The sequence below is a fragment of the Notolepis coatsorum genome (assembly GCF_963971535.1).
Source record: "Notolepis coatsorum genome assembly, chromosome: 6".
Classification (NCBI taxonomy): Eukaryota; Metazoa; Chordata; class Actinopteri; order Aulopiformes; family Paralepididae; genus Notolepis; species Notolepis coatsorum.
Genome location: NC_140170.1, coordinates 190,257,531 through 190,280,030, shown reverse-complemented (window position 1 = coordinate 190,280,030; position 22,500 = coordinate 190,257,531). Strand labels below are relative to the sequence as shown.

Sequence of the window (22,500 nt, the reverse complement as noted above, 5' to 3'; positions counted from 1 at the left end):
GTGTGTGTGTGTGTGTGTTCCTGTGTAGAGGGTAATGTCCTCACGAGGATATGAAGTTGAGCAGCTCAGAGGTGTGTGTGTGTGTGTGTGTTCCTGTGTAGAGGGTAATGTCCTCACGAGGATATGAAGTTGAGCAGCTCAGAGGTGTGTGTGTGTGTGTGTTCCTGTGTAGAGGGTAATGTCCTCACGAGGATATGAAGTTGAGCAGCTCAGAGGTGTGTGTGTGTGTGTGTGTTCCTGTGTAGAGGGTAATGTCCTCACGAGGATATGAAGTTGAGCAGCTCAGAGCTCCAGAACATCAGAGGCTTCCAGGGAAGAGACTGAACAGCTTGATGGAACAGATGTGTCGAAATGAAACACATTGTCACTTTACTTTTTCAAATTAGTCAAATAAGGTTCAGCAGGGTTTCCCATTAATTACCTAGACTGTGGCGGCCCGCCACAGTTGTTTAATGAACAAAAAAATAAAAGCTTTTTTTTTAATTCTTTATTATTTATTATATATATTTTTTACTATTTTTTTTACATATAAAGTTTGCCAATAGGGATGTATCAGTAGTATTGGCAGTGGTAGTAGTCGTAATAGTAATCCACTATATTCTTTTATTTTCTAAAAAATAAACCAGTTCAACACAGGTAACCACTTTTGCTTCATTTCTTTGATGGCTCAAATGTCTGCTCTAGTAACCAGTGGTTCCCAATCCTCTCCTCGAGACACCACAGCCGTTCCATGTATTTGTTAAATTGCACCACCAGCACACCTTGATTCAACTAATAAAGGGCTAGTTGAGTTGAATCAGGTGTGCTGGTGGTGGAATTTAACAAATACATTGAACGGCTGGGGTGCTTCGAGGAGAGGATTGGGAAGCAGTAGTCTAGTCGATTTTGTGTTTTGAGTACAAAGTTCATCATAGATCTAGCCTCTTTATTTTGCTCTCAAAGTGCACCAGATTGATGCATTTAACTTTAAAATGTACAAAACAAAAAAAAAAGTTCCGGGGGGCATTCCCCCGGACCCCCCTAGAGGGTCGTAGGTTCACCCCCATAGTCTCTGAAAATCCTGTGGGAAACACTGTTCAGGTTCTTCTGTGGTCCTCAGCCCTGTGTGTGTGTGTGTGTGGTGTGTGGTGTGTGTGTGTGTGTGTGTGTGTGTGTGTGTGTGTGTGTGTTAGGGCTGGGCGATATGGCCTAAATATGATATCACGATATTTTCTGACCTTTCGGCGATACACGATACGCATCACGATGTTTTTCTTTTTTTCCCCAAACAATTCATTATGAGGCTTACCAAGACAGTATTTGAGTTTGCAAGCTAACATTAAAGACAAAATAAAATACCCATGCATTTAGCATTTTTATATTATATATTAGATTTAGATTATTGGATTATTAGATTATATATTGCATATATTTAGCAATGAGATATTATATGATTTAGATATGAAATATGATGAATTGAAAATGGGGGACCCTGATGTAAACAAGACGAAAGTCTTTCGCTGGTCTGCATCCCCTTAACAATTGTATGTATTGAGCTGTACTGTACCCATTCTGCAATATGTTAATAAAGTTTTAAATCAATCAATAGGATTTTAGCATTTTTATGAAACTACTGTATATTTGTATGTCTCTAAATGTTTTGATGAATTGAAAATGGAGGACCCTTATGTAAAAAAGCCGAAAGTCTTTTTCTGGTCTTCATCCTCCAGTCAGTCCACTGTTGTTGTATTGAGCTGTACTGTATTGTACCCATTCTGCAATCGTTAATAACAGAATAATTTTGATTGACAGTCGAGTCTGCCAATTACGTCACACCGCTTGTACCCGCCCTGCTGTTCTTAGCACCAATCGGCAAGCAGCGCTATTCTTTTTTTACTTCCTGAATGCCCTCCTTGAGTTTTACGAGAGCTCAGCTCAACGACAACAACAACAGCTCACCGCAGCCGACGAGTGATTACCAGCGCACCGCAGCATGACAACGAGGCATAATGATTTTACTGCAACAAATGTTATAATAAAAGCCTTTCCATACATCTGTCTGATTGAAAACTTTATTAACAGACCGCAGAATGGGCACGCACAACTCGGCACGGACTGAGATATGAACAGTAACGCTTGCTATCTATGTCGTCATCGGACGTTGCTATGTTTGGGTAAATACGCTGATGTGTAACTATATAACGTGTAACTATATAATGTTGATGCCACAAAACGAATGCCTTTGTTAATCATAAGTACTAACTAACTTTGATGCAGTAGTGTGTGTGTGGGAGCGGCGTTGTTCAAAAGTTTGAACGTGTGGACCAGATTGACGCGACACAATCCTCTTGGGCAAAACATCACGATATCCACGATACGTTAAAGTGTATCGTTAATGAACTGTACCCGATATTTATATAATATCGTCATATCGCCCAGCCCTAGTGTGTGTGTGTGTGTGTGTGTGTGTGTGTGTGTGTGTGTGTGTGTGTGTGTGTGTGTGTGTGTGTGTGTGTGTGTGTGTGTGTGTGTGTGTGTGTGTGTGTGTGTGTGTGTGTGTGTGTGTGTGTGTGTGTGTGTGTGTGTGTGTGTGTGTGTGTGTGTGTGGTCCTAAGCCCTGGGCACGTTGGGTGCGACAGCACCTCCTATGGTCAGATCCCCCTCACTGCACCCAACTCTTTATTTGTTTTCCCGTACATGTAACTGGGTTTAATATGCATTTGACATATATTAAATCCTCATGAAACAAAACTAAATGTTTTATTTGGTTATTCAATCAAATAATTATTTGGTAATTGAATTCGACTTACAAGTACTGTTCATTTCACGTCAAAAGATCTGAACCCATACAGCGTTGTTACTGATGGTTTTTGATGCATGATGCACACAATCGAGCCCAGGTACAGAATCATCCTGTCTGCTTTTTACTGAGAGAACGGTGCCTCAGCCAAGAGACAAACCTTCACTATATCACCTTTAATACTCACTATATAATAGGGGTGGGAATCACCAGTTTCATCACGATACGATATACCGTAATTCCTCTAATAGTAACCGGGTCTCAAATACAAGCCGGGTCTCTATTAATGGCCGGGTGCGCTCTTGAGCTAAGCAATTATAAGCCGGCCTCCTAATACAAGCCGGGTTACTAATATACTGAGCTGCATACTGAGCTAGTTACTTGATTTCACTTTGAAAACGTTGAAATGACCAGTGACCACCTGTAATTGCACTGTTTACTATTTCATACAGTACTTGGTTTCAATAAATGAACCCAGTACATTTTACTGGGTTCAAACTGACACAAAATGTTGATTTATTCATTATGATCCGTTTGAAAATTTGAAATATAGGCCTCCCTCTTATACAGGCCTCCTCCTAATACAAGCCTGGTACCCGCTACAGTTGAAACAAATACAAGCCGGGGTTACTATTAGAGGAATTACGGTAGATTATTTGGACAACGATGCGATATTTGCCGATATCACAAAGTCTGCCACGATACGATTAGATTAGATTCAGGTGCCTGCGATCGATATGAGGCGATATTATGCCCATTTAACACAACCAGTAACATTTAGATCAACTCAAAAAAGGCAACGGAAATATCATTTGACATTTTTATTTTTGAGCTCTTCCAGACATTTAAATGAAAAACAATCTATTGTTTTTAATACAAATAGACCTCCTGTTCACTGTAAAGTGCCACGTTTTGATATATTGAGCTTTAAACTTTAAGTAAATTGTTTTGGAACTCACAACACGCAACCTAAAACCCCTTCCTCTCCCAAACCGTTCCTGCAATTGTTTTATGTTGCATGATGATCATGAATACATTTATTATGTATTGTATTTTTTATGTTTATATCAACATTATCTGTCCATCCTCAGAACATCTACTATAAATATATACTATACTTCATCTGGTCTTTCCAAACGCGCACACACACAGAAAGGGAGAATGTCTGCTCCTCCCCCCCAGGGTTAGCTTGTTGTTAGCTTACGCTAACGTAACGTTAATTTCGGTCTTTAACGCGACGTGGGCATAAAGGAATGGCGAGGATTGCAAAGCATGTTAGATGCATTTGACCCGTTGCGGAATAAAACAGCAGGGACTTGTTTTGGGTCGCAGAATAGGCACACTAGCCTTGCTCTGTTGCAATGTCCACGTTTCAGACGCTACGGCTGTGTGCTGTTGAGCCGAGCGGATACGACTCTCCACAGGATTTTCTAAATAAGAGTATCGCAATATGAATCGATCTTTTTCACGTTGCATCGATCTTATTGGATCATTGATAATAGATCGATATATCGATCTGGATCGATGTATCGTCCCACCCCTACTATATAACCATCACTACTCACTATATCACCTTTAATACTCACTATATCACCATCACTACTCACTATATCACCTTTAATACTCACTATATGATATATATCAGCTCTAGTCAACAGTGTGTCTGTACTGGCCTCTAGTTATTTACATGATCATTATTCAGAATAAGAGCTTTTGTTTCTGGTTATTTAGGATGATAATGAAACCAAACCAAAGCGTCATCATCCGGGCTGAGAGAGATGGATGTCTCACTCTCACTCTGAGACAGATGGATGTCTCACTCTCACTCTGAGAGAGATGGATGTCTCACTCTCACTCTGATGGTAATCGGAGACGATAGATCTGCTGGGCTACAGTTCGGTTTAAAATATTGATATGAGTAGGGCTGGGTATCGAAATTGTATACTGCTATGGTATCGATCTGCTATTCGAGTATCGAAAGATGCTGTTCGATTCCTAAGTAGTTAATGTCATCAGTGTCGGTGAACCAATAAGCAGGTTTGTTACAAGATATAAAATTTCTTCTGTTCAACCACAATCCGAAATCATCCAAAATGTAACAAAGCCTCCGATTGGCTCACGCAGCACACGCAAAATCATCCAAAATGTAACAAAGCCTCCGATTGGCTCACGCAACACACGCAAAATCATCCAAAATGTAACAAAGCCTCCGATTGGCTCACGCAACACACGCAAAATCATCCAAAATGTAACAAAGCCTCCGATTGGCTCACGCAACACACGCAAAATCATCCAAAATGTAACAAAGCCTCCGATTGGATCACGCAGCACACGCAAAATCATCCAAAATGTAACAAAGCCTCTGATTGGCTCACACAGCACATGCAAAATCATCCAAAATGTAACAGCGCCTCTGATTTATCGCGTTCATTTCAATTAATTAACTACAGACAAAATTAAACGTTAAGGAAAATTACGCATTTTATCGCTCTTCATAATCTTGTTGCACTCCAGACACCACGGAATGTTTCTCAGTGGACCAGTTCCAGGCATACCGCTTATACAGTTGTTGGCTAAAGTTTAAAAGTTGAGGCTGTGTTGCCCGTTGAATGAAAAAAACAGATGGAAGTGTTGATACGAGAACGGTTGTGTTTGCAAAGACTTTGCAATATCACCAGAGCATTTCAAGCCTACGGTATCACCTCAATGCTAAGCGTGTAGCTAGCAGCTACCATGGATGATAGAGCTAACAGGCTAACGTTAGCCCTATTACGAGCCTCGTGCTGTTTGCTTCAGAGGATGAAGAGGATGAAGAGGGGGCTAACGGTGCTCTGGTGCTCTACAGAGAGCAGAGCCAACCGTTTTTTCTTAGTCTGGTTTCAGAATATTGAGAAATTGAGATCAATCGAGAAGTTTTTTTTCCCAATGGTCAACTGTTCTGGAATGTACTTGAAAGTACTGTGTTTTACTTTTACCTCAAAAGTGCTTGACTTTAGGGTTTTGCACTATATATATATTAGTGGTGCAGGATATATCGGCCGCCGATATGGTCCTTTTTTTTTTTTTACACATCGGTATCGGGCCTATATAAAAGAAATTTTTTATTTTTTTATTTAACATGTTTTGGTCTTAAATTGTTTCAAAATATCATTATTTTCTGAAAATAAATTACAAAAGTTTTTAAAAAAATATGCGTTTTGGAAAATAGCTCTAATTATTTGAATGTCTTTCTCCTCGTGGTAAATACACAGGTCACAACATGTTTACAGGAACGTTTTGGAGTTGTATTCCGAGTGTATTTCGTGACTGTTGGGAACTAGGCTACACTGGCACACCTACTTCCAGTGAATGACGCTAAGCTAGGCTAACGGCGTGGCTGTTCCCTAAGCCTAATGCATGCACAGAGAAGAACAGGGTGTGTATCTGCTCGTCTAACTCCAGGGTAGATGGCAAATAAGCTAAAAGTTGGTGTGTTCCTCCTTTAAGCCTGCAGCTCCGGGTGAAGATAACTCTGCTGCTTCTATAATAGAAGCAACGTCTGCTGTTGACGACGGGGATTATTTAGGAGCCTGACCGGCGGCTGGACCGCATCACTCCATCTGCACCAGCTGCAGTGAGGTGTCCCGTCCACTGGGGGCAGCGGGGAGTCCACTGGCGATATCATCCATAGAGAGCTGTGCTGTTCGGCTGCTCTGTGTCTTGTGTGTTGTGGGGAATTATACAACGGCATGCAAATTTCTCGATTCTGATTGGCCATTCACACGTCTTTATTGGTAACAATCCACGGTCCTGGGCTCAGGACCCGCCCACAACCAAATCACATAACCCTCCCCGGCTCACTCCGGGAGAAAACAGGATCGCGGAGATCAAATGGTTATGTTGAAAGCACCATAACGACTAAATATGAAGCGATTCTGTCAAGGGGAATGTGTTAGTATTTTAAACAATGTTGGATGATGTAATTGATGGGTCTTGACTCAATCTAGAACAAAAGAAAAATCGCGGATTGATTGATAGATTAATTGATTGATTTAAATTTCTTCCTTCCTACTTTCTTGCAGCGTTCTCTCTCACACTGTCCGACGCTGGCGTACCCACAAACACACACACACACATACACACACACACACACACACACACACACACACACACACACATACACACACGCACACACACACTGTGACACACACACACACACACACACGCACACACACACACACACACTCCTGTCTGCAACAGCGGGGGAGTCAGACTGAGAGAGAAGCAGCGCTGTTTTAAGTGAGCATGGTCTATTGAATTGATTGATTGGTTGATTGCTAATTTTATTACTGTACCCCTGGTTTCCAACTGGTTAAGTTTAGGCTAAAAGAAATAAATAAAAAAATAGGGCGAAGAAAACGTTTTTTTCCTATAGGGCAAAGAAAACGTTTTAATAAATTTTCAATCAATCATTCCAATAATACACAGTTGGATGTGTTAGTTGGTTGGATGCACTTCAAGCTGCTTCCACATGAGGCAACTTCTCTCAATCATTCCAATAATACACAGTTGGATGTGTTAGTTTGGTTGGATGCACTTCAAGCTGCTTCCACATGGAGTTGTGGGAACTACTTTTTCTGGCGGATGGTTTTTTCAATAAATCTTCGATTAATGTGTGTTTATTGTATAGAAATAAGGTTGGATGAATCTGGCAGTTGTATAAAAGCTTTACACCACGTGCAGTCGTGATTTGTGACCAATAAACCATGCCTAGGGGGGTCTAACGACCCTCGGCTGCGCCTCGGGCCTAACAACCACCCCTAGGCATGGTTTATTGGTCACAAACCACTCCTGCGTGTGATGCAGGCCTGTACAGTGCGAGATATATCTCGCACGTGCTACAGCAACAGCGGTCTGTGCGATGAATGGATTTACTTCACTAGCACTGGTGCGATAGGGATTCGGTTCATATAGATACTCTTATTTTGAAAATCCTGTAGCGGGTCTCATTTCTGCCCACGCGCAGCTCCAGCTATAATAACTAGGCTCGACAGCTAGCAACATTCAGGTGCATATGATACTCTTATTTTGAAAAAACTCCGTGACAACTCGACGAGTCATATCCGCCCTATCCGTGCTTGCAAGCAGAGCAGCGTGTTGGTGCGCACTGCTGCTGCGTAACACAGCAGTGCGCCTACACGTCCCGAAATAAGTCCGTGGTGTTTTTTTTTCTCGCAACGGGTCAAATGCATCTACATGCTTTGCACCGTCGCCATTCCTTTATGCGCACATCGCCCGAAATTAACGTTTATGTACCATTACAATCACTACAACGTTAGCAAGCTAACAAGCTAATCCTGATCACAGGCAGAGCCAGCAGACACAGTGTGGAAAGGGAAATGGGGGGGCACTCTCTCCCCTTCCCTGTGTGTGTGTGTGTGCGTGCGTGCGTTTGGAAAGACGATGAAGTCACTAGTCAGGACTCAGGACAGGAGTATATTATAGTAAACTGAGGATGGACAGATAATGTTGATATTCAAATATAAAAAATTTCGAGAGGAGTGGAAGTTTGAAGACAGACTAGACTACAATATGATGCAGGGGTGGTGAGTTGAAACAGTGTGTGTGAATGAATGAATGTAAACTTTATTTAACAGATTGCAGAATGGGTACAGTACAGTACGGCTCAATACACACAATTGTTAAGGGGATGCAGACCAGAGAAAGACGTTTGTCTTGTTTACATCAGGGTCCCCCATTGTGTGTGTGTGTCCCAACCGACCCCACTTCTATGTTTCAATAAATTATTTGCATTTAAAACTATTAACGCTGACTCATTCCTTCAGTCCACTCAAAATTATGCTAATATTCCTTATGTTGTTTATGATATTAATTGAAAATAGCATATGAGAGTATTACTATTATAGTAATAATAACACATGGCGATATACTAAATGACAGCCAAACATGGCACTGCAACTAAATAACACAAATACAATAGGCACATTTGTGACTGTTACAAATATAACATGTTTTATACTTGTGCTACAAGATTTTGGCCTGTGCTACAAAACTATCAACCTCTGTAGCACCAGTGCTATGTGCAAAAAAAGTTAACGTACAGCCCTGGTGTGATGTAATGCTTAAATAGTAAAGACAGGGCTCTATGGAGAGATCAAAACACGCTTGCTGCTAGGGATGCCCCGATCACGTTTTTTGCCACCGATACCGATCACCGATCGTCGTGAGCCATATCGGCCGATACCGATCCGATACCGATCGTTTTTGATTAAAAAGAAATTAAAAAATATTTTATATAAAGTTTTTTTTTTTTTTTTTTTTAATAAAATATATATATTATATAATTAGACTTGTACTTGTATTATCTGCGAGACATCGCCACCACGCAACAAGTCAAAATGCTCGCTATCTGCAAACAGCTCCACTGTCTGTGTGTACTCTAGTAGCCCTAGCTCCAAAAAGGATTCTCCGGCGCTGCAGCGGGACCCTATTGCCTTGGTAACGTTATGCTTTGGTCATTTCACATTCAGCAAGCCCTCAGCTCGAATACGCATTCAATCAATGTTATAAGACATTGATATCAGGAGCTATCTGTAGCTACTGCTAGCCGGCTAGATGACGTTAAGACAACTATTTAGTTCAATCGGACATTTCGTTTTGAACCGTGAACTAACGTCAGCTAACGCAAGCTAACGGAGATATCAACATGGGCTACTGGACTTCCTGGGGCATTTGTTGATATCCGGAGCTATCAGTAGCTAGCCGGCTAAATACCGTTAGACAATGCCTACTAAAAGTGAATAGTTGACTGGGTAATTTTGTTTAAACAGTAACGATAGCTAGGTAGCTAACGTTAGCTCAGGTCGAATGCACTATCTAGACTCAGCAGAGGAGGTCCGCCTCCTCTGTGTTTACAAACTCTACACGGGTACGGGCGGGGCTAGGGAGGAGGAGCAGTTTGCAGGTCCTGTGCGTCTGAGACAAGCGAGTGAGATATCCACTTGATCAGTTTCCGCGATCGGCGAATATGACTAATTATCGGAATTCCCCGATCGCATATTTATACTGATTAATATCGGCCGATAACGATCGGTGGCCGATCGATCGGGGCATCCCTACTTGCTGCTCATAGGCTAGCACAGGGTTTGAGGTGTGTGTGTTGCTCTCGTTTTGTCTTGTGTTGTAAACACAGGGCGCCCTGCCTTCACAGCGATGGTCCCCAGGCCCCGCCCCCTTGTGTATTCAGACGGACATGTCTCTGGATATAAACTGTTAAATAATGATTTCACTCCCCCTCTCTCTCTCTCTCTCGCTCTCCCTCTCTCTCTCTCTCTCTCTCTCTCTCTCTCTCCCTCTCTCTCTCTCTCTCTTTCTCTCTCTCTGTCCCCCTCTATCTCTCTCCCTCTCCCTCTCTCTCCCTCTCTCTCTCTCTCTCTCTCTCTCTCTCTCTCTCTCTCTCTCTCTCTCTCTCTCTCTCTCTCTCTCTCTCTCTCTCTCTCTCTCTCTCTCTCTCTCTCTCTCTCCTCTCTCTCTCTCTCTCTAGGAATCTGTGTGACTGTGAGCCCCCTCCCCTCCTCCCCCGTCCTTCTCCCCTGTCGTCCTGATTGGTTCCCGGTCCTGTGGTGCGGTGGATTGGCGGAGTACTCTGATTGGAGGTCGGGCGAGGTGGCCGTCGGGCTGGCTCCTCCCCCCCCGGTGGCAGCGTGCGCTCCCAGCCGTCTGTCGCTCCCTGTGCCCCCCCTCCCCCTCCCTCCGCACCAGAGCCCAAGGTAACCCACATCGCTCTGTTCATACAGGTGGTTTTAGTATTCGTTTTTAAATTAGTATTAGTTCACTTTTTGTTATTGGCCTCTAATATTGTCATGTGATGCTGCTGTCGTGACCATTACAAGGTCCATGGATCATAGAGTCGGTCGTGAACTTCTGTTTATCACAGAATCATGATAATGGAAAGGTTAAGGACCTTGAAATGTCTTGACTTTGATGTTCTTTGACTTGGATATTTTATATTTTATATGACCGTAATTGACTCTGGCACATGAACGCAAGCGGGTTGGATGACAACGGTGGAATGAACTGCCCACCCGTCCAATCTTTCGCCGTCGACTAAAGACTCACTTCTTCAACCATTATCTGAAATCTAATCTAACCCTAACTAACCTTACTGTCGTGCACTTGTCCTAATAAACCAACCTACACTGTAGCACTCAACACTTGATGAACATTGTTACTCAGCTGATAGAGTTGTGCCCTTCCTGATGACTTGTCGTACAGAACTTGTAAGTCGCTTTGGATAAAAGTGTTTCAGCTTAGGGCTGCAACTAACGATTATTTTGGTAATCGACTAATCTGTCGATTATTTTTTTGATTAGTCGACTAATCTAACGATTATTTTTGTCATTCGATTAGTCGACTAATCTAACAATTATTTTTGTCACACCCTCAATCTCTGCTTCCTGTGGGCGCGGCTCCTTCTCCAATGCATGTTTTACCTCACATGCTCAAGTCTGCACACCTGTGAATGTCACCCTGTTGTCCAGTCCCTCTGCCTTAACAGTTAACTTAACATAACACGATGATCCCATAGCAAATTAAAATAATGACTCATGAAACATTTGAATTTGGATCTTAAGCAACTTTAAATCAAAATGTATTTGAACAATACAACAATCACTCATAACAAGATAAATAAATTAAATAATACAAATTAACCCTTTCACTGCCACGCTTATGTCGGGCCTTATACCGTCCTCTGCCAGCTCTATTTGTCTGTGGAGATGTTCCCCTTCTTTGTAGGGCTATAACTTTTTAAATTGTATTGCTAAATTGACATTACTATGGCCCATTCAACGTCAAGTATCTATCGTTTAGGATGTAGCAACGTTCTACTTTTTCATTCACATATTCATACTAAAATACGGTCTAAAGTATAAATATGTTTTTATCGTTTTCTGCAGCATTCTGCAGAACGTGAGTTATAGCCCTAAATACATATATTAGATCATCAAATGTAGTTTGATACCGATTGACGTCAGATAAAAAATTTCAATTGTACAAGGTCCTACACGTCATGCCTCATCATCTGCTGGTGACCGGAGGGGGGGGGTTATAAGTCCGTGGCCGACGTTAAATCATTTATTTAGTATGGGTGATATGTTGATCGGAGCAGTGTGTATGTTTAATAATAATCAAACACGCTGAAACTCACCGCAGCTTCCTCGTAGTGTTGGGCGATCAGCGTGGAGCAGAAAGTTCCCTATTATGGGATGTTGATATATGCGATCCATTTCCAGGTTGTATAATCCTATATACGTCCAAATCTAGTTGTTTATCGAGTTATTTGCAACCGATCGATGTCCAGTGTATCAAGATGGAGTCCCGCTAACTATAGCGAGTGCCCGGACGGAATATGGGCGAGCACCACTTCCGGCGCGTCACTTCCGGTTTTGGCGATTCGCCGATCGGCCACCAGATGGCGGTCTTGAACCGTTGGAGAGTTGAGAGGAGATCTACAGGAGATCTCAAGTCTCCGTGGGTGAAATATGATTGACAGATTTTTGAAATATTGATCTCAAAGACGCTGTACGACGTCATTGGCAGATTACGCATGGCGGAGAATGACGTGTTAAGTCGTCCTTGGCGATTAAAGGGTTAAAGTGGAAGTGTTTAAATAACAAAACAAAAAATATAGCAGACTTCTTAGCTTAACATCCCAGGGAACTAATGGGATAACTGGGGATGTTGTTTGCTCCTGACAAGAGTCTCAAAGTCTGGGGTGATGGTAGACAAAGCAACTCTGAGGTCATGCTCAATGTCCAATCTGTTCCTCTGCTTTGTCTTCAGCTGGACCAGAGCTGAGAAGCCACTTTCACAAAGATAGGTAGTGAAAAAAAAAAAATAAAAATGTATGATCGACGTCGTCGATTATGTCGACTAATCGTTGCAGCCCTAGTTTCAGCTAAATGACTAGTCTGGTTCCAGTAAAGGGCTAGTGTGGTTCCAGTACAGGACTCATGACATCATTATAAAACTAAATGTTTTATTTCCACCCCTAGGTGGCGCCATGTGCCTCCCTCACACCAACAGCATGGAGGCCAAGCTGCAGGGGGCGGGGCAGGGGGTGGGGCCGGGGGCGGGGCCGGGGGGTGGGGCCTCGCTGGGACCCAGAGGAGGAGGGGTGCCTTTGGAGCCCTTCATTCACCAGGTGAGATTCTGTGTGCGTGTGCGTGTGTGTGCGTGTGTGTGTTGTGTTTATGGTACCATTTGAGTTTATGGTGTATTTATGTTGGAGTTGGTGTGTTGGAGTTAAAGTTGCTTTGTTGACAGAAGTATAATGGAGGTCTATGTTACCTGAGCTCTGTTAGTCACTCTCGTACTCACTGTTAGCAGCTCTGCCCCCTAGTGGTGGCTCACAGAAAATGCACTTTGCATCCTTTGTTTTATTCTGAATTTAATTTAATCTATTGTTATTTTCACTTTTATTTGTGCAATCTGGATTAGAAGTATACTATATTTAGCTGTTGAGTGATTTTGATTATTCCCTGTGTGTGTGTGCCTGTGTGTGTGTGTGTGCCTGTGTGTGTGTGTGCCTGTGCCTGTGTGTGTGCCTGTGTGTGTGTGCCTGTGCGTGTGTGTGTGCCTGTGTGTGTGTGTGCCTGTGCGTGTGTGTGTGCCTGTGTGTGTGTGTGCCTGTGCGTGTGTGTGTGCCTGTGTGTGTGTGCCTGTGCGTGTGTGTGTGTGTAGGTGGGAGGCCACACTAGTATGATGCGGTACGACGACCACACAGTCTGCAAACCACTGATCAGTCGAGAGCAGAAGTTCTACGAGTCGCTCCCCCCCGAGATGAAAGAGTTCACACCTGAATATAAAGGTACACACACACACACACACACACACACACACACACACAGGCACACACACTTAGGCCATGTCCAGACGAAACCGATTTCGGTCGTATCAGTCAAAGTATTTGATCGTATGCACCTTTCATCCACACGGAACTGCGTTCTGGGAGCCTGAAGACGCTACTTTCTGAGACCGGCTTCCAGAGTGCGCAATTCTGAAGACGCCCCCCTTGCGTCACTGTCTTTACAAGCGATACGCGTCTTCTCCTGAACCGATGATGCGATGAAGCCCACCGCTCCCTTAACCCACATGTGCAAACAACAATGGCATCGTACAGAGTAGTTGCGTTCGTGTTACAGAAGCTATTGAGCTTGATCGGGCATTTACAGCTAAATGTACTGCGCCTGTACTCCCACCGTCGACAACAGATTGACATCTCCCTTAATCCGCATGCGCAAACCCAGCCAACAAAAAAAGAAACATGATACATTATGTCTTATATGTCTTGGCTAGAAGTGTTTATTAAACACCGGGAGTTATTATTAAACAACAATGGCATCAGAGTAGTTGCGTTCGTGTTACAGAAGCTATTGGGCTTGATCGGGAGGCTGCTGTGATGCAATAGACGATACTAGCTAGAGATTAGCGTCACATAGCTGGCCTTTTTCTGAAAACCCAAGTAGTAGCCAAGCACATATTGTTCCATAGCATACGCCTTCAGTTGATCATGACAAATCCTCTCTTACCTTGACGATTAAAAGGCCTCCATAATTTAGTAAATAAAGCTGTAGCCAGCCAGCTAGCATTGATGCTATTCAAAATGCTATCAACATTAGCTAAATAGCTAACCAACTAAATACAATAGACAGTGGTATCCTGAGGTAACGTTAAATACAGACAACAAACGTTTTGCTAGTCGAAATGACAGGGACAAGTTATCAATTACTTTAAAGGGGAACTATTTTACTATTTCTTTCACTATTTGGGCACTTTTACACAATTCCTGTGAGTCATGGAACACCTCTGTAATCTTTTAAATTTTTTATTCATTGTTTTGTATTTCTAATGAAGTACTCAAAAACAGCATTTTTCTACCTCAAGATCTTAAGCCGTTTTGAGCCTGGGCACCTAAACGATGCCACACAGCCACATTATCATGCAGCTGAGTCTCTCTGACATCACAAATCAGCACATTTTCAGATGACTCAGTTCAGTGAGGGTGAATATTGTGAGAGGAGAATTGGAAGAATGCGCCAATATGAGAATTAGAGACATAGATCATATTAATATAAGTCCACATAGCTATGAAACAATGCTAAACACTGAAAAAGGCCATTTATAAGATAGTTCCCCTTTAATACAACACAGGTAGTTTGAGCCACGGTCTCTGTCTCTCGCTCCACTCCTTTGGAAAACGAACGTTACGGTAGCTCAAGTTATCGAAAACAACGACAACACTTCCGGTCGGGTTTTCAAAATAAAAGAGCGACGTCTAAAACAGGAAAGACAGGAAAATAACAGCCTGTTCCAGCTGCTGAGGTCAGGCAGACGCCTGCGAATTCTAGAGACTAAGACGGAGAGGCTTAGGCTAAGCTTCTTCCCCCAGGCCATCAGAGCCTTGAACAATGAACATTGAGAGACACAGAAACTGAACTATCCACACACAAGTACATACACGACACGCACGCTGAGCACGCTCACACACTAGCAGCCACTTTAACACTCATGCCGCACACACGCACACTTATGGCCAGAGGAAAGGCCACTTAAAATAGTATAACATCAGGAACAGTGTATTGCACTACTAAAGCTAACTAGCATGTCCTATATGCTCTGTAAATACTAATGTACAGATACCGAGATGGCACACCATGTACCTGTTTATTGCACTGTTTTATTGGATTCTATTAATATGTTGTACCACTGTATTTTATTGGATTCTATTATATGTTGTACCACTGTATTGCACATCGTCGCGGGCAAGACCAGCCGCATTTCATTGTATACCTGTATGCCGTGACAATTAAAACTCTTGAATCTTGAATCTTGAATCTATTTTGTAAATTTGTGGCACGCACTTATTATCTTGAGTCGTTTTCGTTTTTAAGGAAACCTTTTTTTAAATGAAAACTAAACGAAAGCAAAAAAAGATCAAAATCGTTTTCGTCTGGACAAGGCCTTACTGTCTTTTACTAGTATGTACTTTGCTACTATTATACTACTATCTACTATGCTAATATGTCTACACTATCTACTATGCTAATATGTCTACACTACTATCTTAATATGTCTATACTACTATCTACTATCTTAATATGTCTATTGTCTATACTACTATGTAATGTCTATAAGTATTGTAACAAAGTACAATTACTCAAGTACTTTACACCCCTGCTGACTTGTTAGTGGCTTTGGATAGAAGCGGCAGCTAAATGACTCAATATAAATGATGTAAATAGTAGGGATGCTCGATATTGGCTTTTTTACCGATATCGATATTGTCCAACTCTTAATTTCCGATACCGATATCAACCGATAACGATATATGCAGGGTTTCCCCCCCCCCCCCCCCCAAAAAATTGAATAATTTCAGGTAATTAACATTACATATATCTTGTTGTGGAATTAACACAACATTATGCATACTTTTGACAATAAATAAAATCAGAATTTGTTCTTACTTGCTTGCATGGGGTAAATAAAGGTTATAGAAATGTAAAAAAAAAAAAAAAAAAATTGAAAACCGATACCGATATTTTCCGATATCACATTTTAATGCCGATATCGGCCGATAATATCGGACATCCCCAGTAAATAGTGAAGGTTCTTGCCCGAGCGACGGTAACTACGCCGTTGGTTTCATCCAGACTGTCCCTGGCGAGACGGCTGTGCGTCAAACTGCACACCATCACAACATGTCTCTATTCATCTGTGACCGTAGTATCAGTGTTGTCCAATATCTGTGATTCTCTTTCATAGAGAGAGAATGTCTGTCCTCTGTCCTCTGTCCTCTGTCCTCTGTCCTCTGTCCTCTGTCCTCTGTCCTCTGTCCTCTGTCCTCGTACCGAAGCGCCATCCGCCATGTTGAAGTGTTTACACGCACCTTTCAGATGTAGCGTCAGCAACTCCTCTCTCTCCTCTCTCTCCTTTCCTTTCCTCTCCTCTCCTCTCTCCTTCCCTCTCTCTCCTCCCTCCTCTCCTCTCCTTTCCTCTCCCTCTTCTCCCCTCTCCTCTCCTTTCCCCTCCTCTCCTCTCTCTCCTCCCTCTCTTCTCCTTTCCCCTCCTCTCTCCTCTCCCTCCTCTCTCTCATTTCCCCTCCTCTCCTCTCCTCCCTCTCCCCTTTCCCTTCCTCTCCTCTCTTTTCCTCTCTCCTCTCCCTCTCCTTTCCTCTCCCCTTTCCCTTCCTCTCTCCTCTCCCTCATCTCTCTCCTCTCCCTCTCATTTCCTCTCCCATTTCCCTTCCTCTCTCCTCTCTCTCCTCTCCCTCTCCTTTCCTCTCCCCTTTCCCTTCCTCTCTCCTCTCTCTCCTCTCCCTCTCCTTTCCTCTCCCCTTTCCCTTCCTCTCTCCTCTCCCTCCTCTCTCTCCTCTCCTTTCCTCTCCCCTTTCCCTTCCTCTCTCCTCTCCCTCCTCTCTCTCCTCTCCTTTCCTCTCCCCTTTCCCTTCCTCTCTTCTCCTCTCCTCCTCCCTCTCCCTTCCTCTCCTCCCCTCTCCTCCTCCCTCTCCCCTTTCCCTTCCTCTCTCCTCTCCCTCCTCTCTCTCATCTCCTCCCTCTCCCCTTTCCTCTCCTCCTCTCCTCCCTCTCCCCTTTCCCTTCCTCTCCTCTCCCCTCCTCTCCTCCCTCTCCCCTTTCCCCTCCTCTCTTCTCCTCTCCTCTCTCTGCTCTCCTCTCCCTCCTCTCCTCTCCCTCCTCTCTGTCCCTCTCCTCTCATCTCTCTCCTCTCCGTCCCTCTCATCTCTCTCCTCTCCTCCCTCTCCTTTCCCCTCCCCTCCTCTCCTCCCCTCCCCTCCTCTCTCATAACATGGAGAATAAACAGCAGCCACAGCACACACACACACACACACACACACACACACACACACACACACACACACACACACACACACACACACACACACACACACACACACACACACACACACACACACACACACACAACAGTGTGACTCTGTTGTCCTTGGGTGACTTGGCAGCAGTACTCCTGTCTGGAGCTCTGGTTAGTGTCAGACAGACAGACAGAGACATAGATACAGACAGAGAGATACAGACAGACAGACAGACAGAGACATAGATACAGACAGACAGACAGAGACATAGATACAGACAGAGAGATAGAGACAGACAGACAGACAGAGACATAGATACAGACAGAGACATAGATACATAGATACAGACAGACAGATAGAGACATAGATACAGACAGACAGATAGAGACAGACAGACAGATAGAGACATAGATACAGACAGACAGACAGAGACATAGAGACATAGATACAGACAGAGACATAGAGACATAGATACAGACAGACAGATAGAGACATAGATACAGACAGACAGATAGAGACATAGATACAGACAGACAGATAGAGACATAGATACAGACAGACAGATAGAGACATAGATACAGACAGACAGATAGAGACATAGATACAGATAGAGACATAGTTAGACAGACAGATAGAGACATAGATACAGACAGACAGATACATAGTTAGACAGACAGACAGAGACATAGATACAGACAGAGACATAGTTAGACAGACAGACAGAGACATAGATACAGACAGACAGACAGAGACATAGATACAGACAGAGACATAGTTAGACAGACAGACAGAGACATAGTTAGACAGAGACATAGATACAGACAGAGAGACAGAGACATAGATACAGACAGACAGACAGAGACATAGATACAGACAGAGACATAGATACAGACAGAGACATAGTTACAGACAGAGAGATAGAGACATAGTTAGACAGACAGACAGAGACATAGATACAGACAGAGACATAGTTAGACAGACAGATAGACACGTAGACAGATGTGTATGTAGATAAAGCTTGTGTAGGTATTAAAGGACAGGCCGGCTCACAGGAAGGAAGGGGTTTGTTGCTCAGCTAAAGTGCAGTTCTGCTCCTCATCAGTTGGCAGACAGCTGTGTGTCTCTGGGTCTGTTGTAGACTAACTAACATTACAGTTAGTAGCTATAGGAAAATGAACGGACTATTAATAGAGAGCGCTCGTAGCTTTGTCTGTGAGCCAGGCAGCTGTGGTCCCGTAGACGGAGCCTTCTAATGTACATTTCTCTCCGATAAGGGGGGGATTTTGAATTTCGAAGCGGCAGTTCGAATCACTAGCCAGAAATAGCCTAGCATCACAGATCAGGTCACCAGCGTCCGTGCGTTTTCTGCTGCTGCTGTGTTAGCACGTTAGCACGTTAGCAGGCAGCCACATGGTCAAACCCTTTCTATATATGTCTCTGGCCAATGATTCTTGTTGATTCTGTCTGTCTGTATGTCTGTCTGCCTACCTGTCTGTCTGGTTGCCTGCCTGCCTGTCTGTCTGCCTACCTGTCTGTCTGTCTGTCCCTTCTGTCTGTCTGTCTGTCTGTCTGCCTACCTGTCCGTCTGCCTGCCTGTCTGTCTGCCTGCCTGTCTGTCTGTTCAAGTTCAAGTTTCTTTATTAGTTGTCATACAAAAATACAGAATACTTTTATATGAAATGTTTGTTCCTGTTCTGCTCCTGAGAGTGTGCTAGATAAAAATAAAATAGATAAGTAAAAATAGAAGAATAGTCTGTCTGCATTCCATCTGTCTGCATGCCTGTCTGTCTGCCTGTCTGTCTGTTTGCCTGTCTGTCTGTCTGTGTGTGTGTGTGTCACAGAAAATGTGTTAAATGTTGTACTTGTATTTCTGCTAGATTATCTGATGCTGATGTCAATTTTCTCTATCTCTCTCTCCTTTCTCTCCTTCCTTTCTCTCTATCTCTCTCTACTTTCTCTCTCTACTTTCTCTCGCTCTAATTCTCTCTCCTACTTTATCTTCTCTCTCTCTAATTCTCTCTGTCTCTCCTTCTCTTTGTCCTTCTGTCTAAATCTTTAATCTGGTAAACTGCTGCTACTATTAGACGGCTTATCACCCTGTGTGTCAGTCACAGTCATCAGGGTGATGGGATCTGTTGTTGTTGTTGTTGTTGTAAACAATGTAAAGTGTGAGTGATATCAAATAAAGATTATATTATTTTCAAATTATATTCCCTCACACGTTTTGAGATCTCATTTTGTGAGGAATCTGAACCAATGTTTGACTGCAGTTGTTATTTCTTTCTTTATATCCGCTAGTGTCGTGACGATACCAGAATGTCGCATCTCTCTTTCTCTCTCTCTCTCTCTCTCTCTCTCTCTCTCTCTCTCTCTCTCTCTCTCTCATATATATATGATTGATTCATTTCCTGATAATGCACGACGGATGTTGACCCCTCCTCATCTCGACTTCCTAGACTGTGTTGTGTCTGTGTGTCCGTGCGTGACTTTCAAATGATTGTAAACACAACGTAGTACTGTGATATTCTGATATATATTTTTTGTGTAAAATGTATACATTTTAAATATGTAATAAATAAAATAAACAGAGGTTCGAACCCATTAATTAAGATTCGAGTGTCTGTCTGTCTGTCTCTCTGTCTGTCTGTCTGTCTGTCTGTCTGTCTGTCTGCCTGCCTGTCTCTCTCTAGGTGTGGTCCTGGTGTGTTTTGAAGGCGACTCGGACGGGTACATCAACCTGGTGGCGTACCCCTACGTGGAGAGCAGCATGGAGGGTGTGGAGCTGGAGGACAGGGACCCCCCGGAGCGCGAGCAGCCCAGGAGGAAGCACTCCCGCCGCAGCCTCCACCGACGCTCCTCCTCCACCTCCGAGCACAAGGAGGAGCAGCGCAGGGAGAGCGACTCCACCGAGAAGTAATGATAATAATAACTTTATTTGTAGAGCAGAGGTAGCAAGGTAAGGTAAATCACAGTGTTTCACATTAGGATCTAGCATTACCAATAGGCCTCTCTGTTTACAGTTTCATTCAGTAATACAAATAATAAAAATGGAATAGACAGAGTAAAACTATTTTTTTAACCGGCACTTTGGCCATCCCTAGTGGCTCGGGTGTGCATATTTTGTAATACAATATATATATATCGAATTGAAGGCTTATTTGTTGCCTGTCGATAGCGACAAAATCCGACAAAATCTGTTCAGCGGTTCTCCTGGGAAGTGCCAATTGTCTTTAGTCTTATTTTATATTATTTCTTCAGAGTTGTGTTAGAATAGCAGTTGCTTTAAATGTGCACATGGAAAAATATGAAGGACAAGAATTCAAAATGTTGGACATGAAGAGAGGCTTGGAGATCCTTCTGGGGGGGGGGGGGGGGGGCTGATCCCCCTCCAAACCGCCAACCGGGGAAAGAGTGCGAACCATATAACCATTTATATTAGGGATGCTCGATATTGGCTTTTTTACCGATACCGATATTCCGATATTGTCCAACTCTTAATTTCCGATACCGATATCAACCGATACCGATATATGCAGGGTTTCCCCCCAAAAAAACAGAATAATTTCAGGTAACTAATAATTTCACTGGATGCATTCAAAAGGCTTTCTAAATGTAAGCATTATCTGTGCAAAATATGATCATTAAAAAAGTAAAAATTAACATTACATATCTCTTGTTGTTGAATTAAACCAACATGCATACTTTTGACAATAAATAAAATAAGAATTGGTTCTTACTTGCTTGCCTGGGTAAATAAACGTTAAATAAACGTTAAAAAAAAAAAAAAAAAAAAAAAATTACAGATATTTTCCGATATCACATTTTACTGCCGATATCGGCCGATAATATCGGTCAGCCGATAATATCGGACATCCCTAATTTATATTCATGTAATTTTTTCTTATTGTTTTTTTTTTTAACAAATGTTTTTTATTTTCTCTTTTTTTACATGAAACAAGACAAACAATACAGTAACAGTAATAATCAACAATAAATCACAGGACAATAACAGAAATAATAATAACAATAATGACAGTCCAGTAATTAAATCAGAATGAAAGTAGACTAAAAGACATAAAAATAATAAATACAATACCATGGGCTCGCCCCCCTCAGGACCCCCACGTGGGCTATACATCCACTACTTCATTCAACACCAGAAAACTCCAAATTTATATGCGTTCCTTTATCTTATCCACCACAGCTACCCAGGCTGCTATGCTGGCTTCATTAACACCTAAAATTCGCGCAGTAGATATCTCTAGATAAATCACATCGAGATAGGTGAGAATCCATACCTTCGGGCACATTTTATCCGGTTGAATCCAGCGTGACGCTATCAACTTTTTGGCAGCTGTAAGACCCACCAAAATGAGTCTCTTTACATGTACAGAGGTTGATAACTGAGAAACATCATTCAACAACAGAACAGAAGGCAGTGTCGGTATGGTCAGAGATAAAATCTCTGATAATTCAGTGGTAACATTTTCCCAAAGTCTCAACAGGAGGGCATTCCCAATACATATGCATATATGTACCGATAGCATCGTTTGAACACAAGGAGCATCGAGAGTCAGGTCTGAGACCCATTAGGTACAATCGTCTAGGGGTCAGGTAAGTCCTATGAACAAAGTTAAGATTAATCTGTTGGTGATCTGGGTTGCGTGATGATAGCCGAACATTTTTTCATGTCTGGTCATGTTTAGCATGGCGTTCACTGTCAAAAAATAGGGCTAGGGCTTAACAGGTTAACACAGCACCAACCTAAAGGTCTCCTCCTCTCCTCTCCTCTCCTCTCCTCTCCTCTCCTCTCCTCTCCTCTCCTCTCCTC

The 22,500-nt window shown here is 42.8% G+C and overlaps 1 protein-coding gene across 1 annotated transcript in view; it reads left to right on the top strand.

Annotated features, from left to right (window-relative positions):
- Positions 1-22,500, top strand: part of ip6k1 (inositol hexakisphosphate kinase 1) — an 82,861-nt gene that overhangs the window by 43,736 nt on the left and 16,625 nt on the right. The window contains exons 2-5 of the mRNA XM_084316371.1: positions 10,323-10,548; positions 12,835-12,983; positions 13,523-13,649; positions 20,360-20,582. Coding sequence (XP_084172497.1) covers positions 12,843-12,983; positions 13,523-13,649; positions 20,360-20,582 — 491 coding nt within the window. The 5' untranslated portion in view covers positions 10,323-10,548; positions 12,835-12,842. The remainder of the gene's footprint in view (positions 1-10,322; positions 10,549-12,834; positions 12,984-13,522; positions 13,650-20,359; positions 20,583-22,500) is intronic.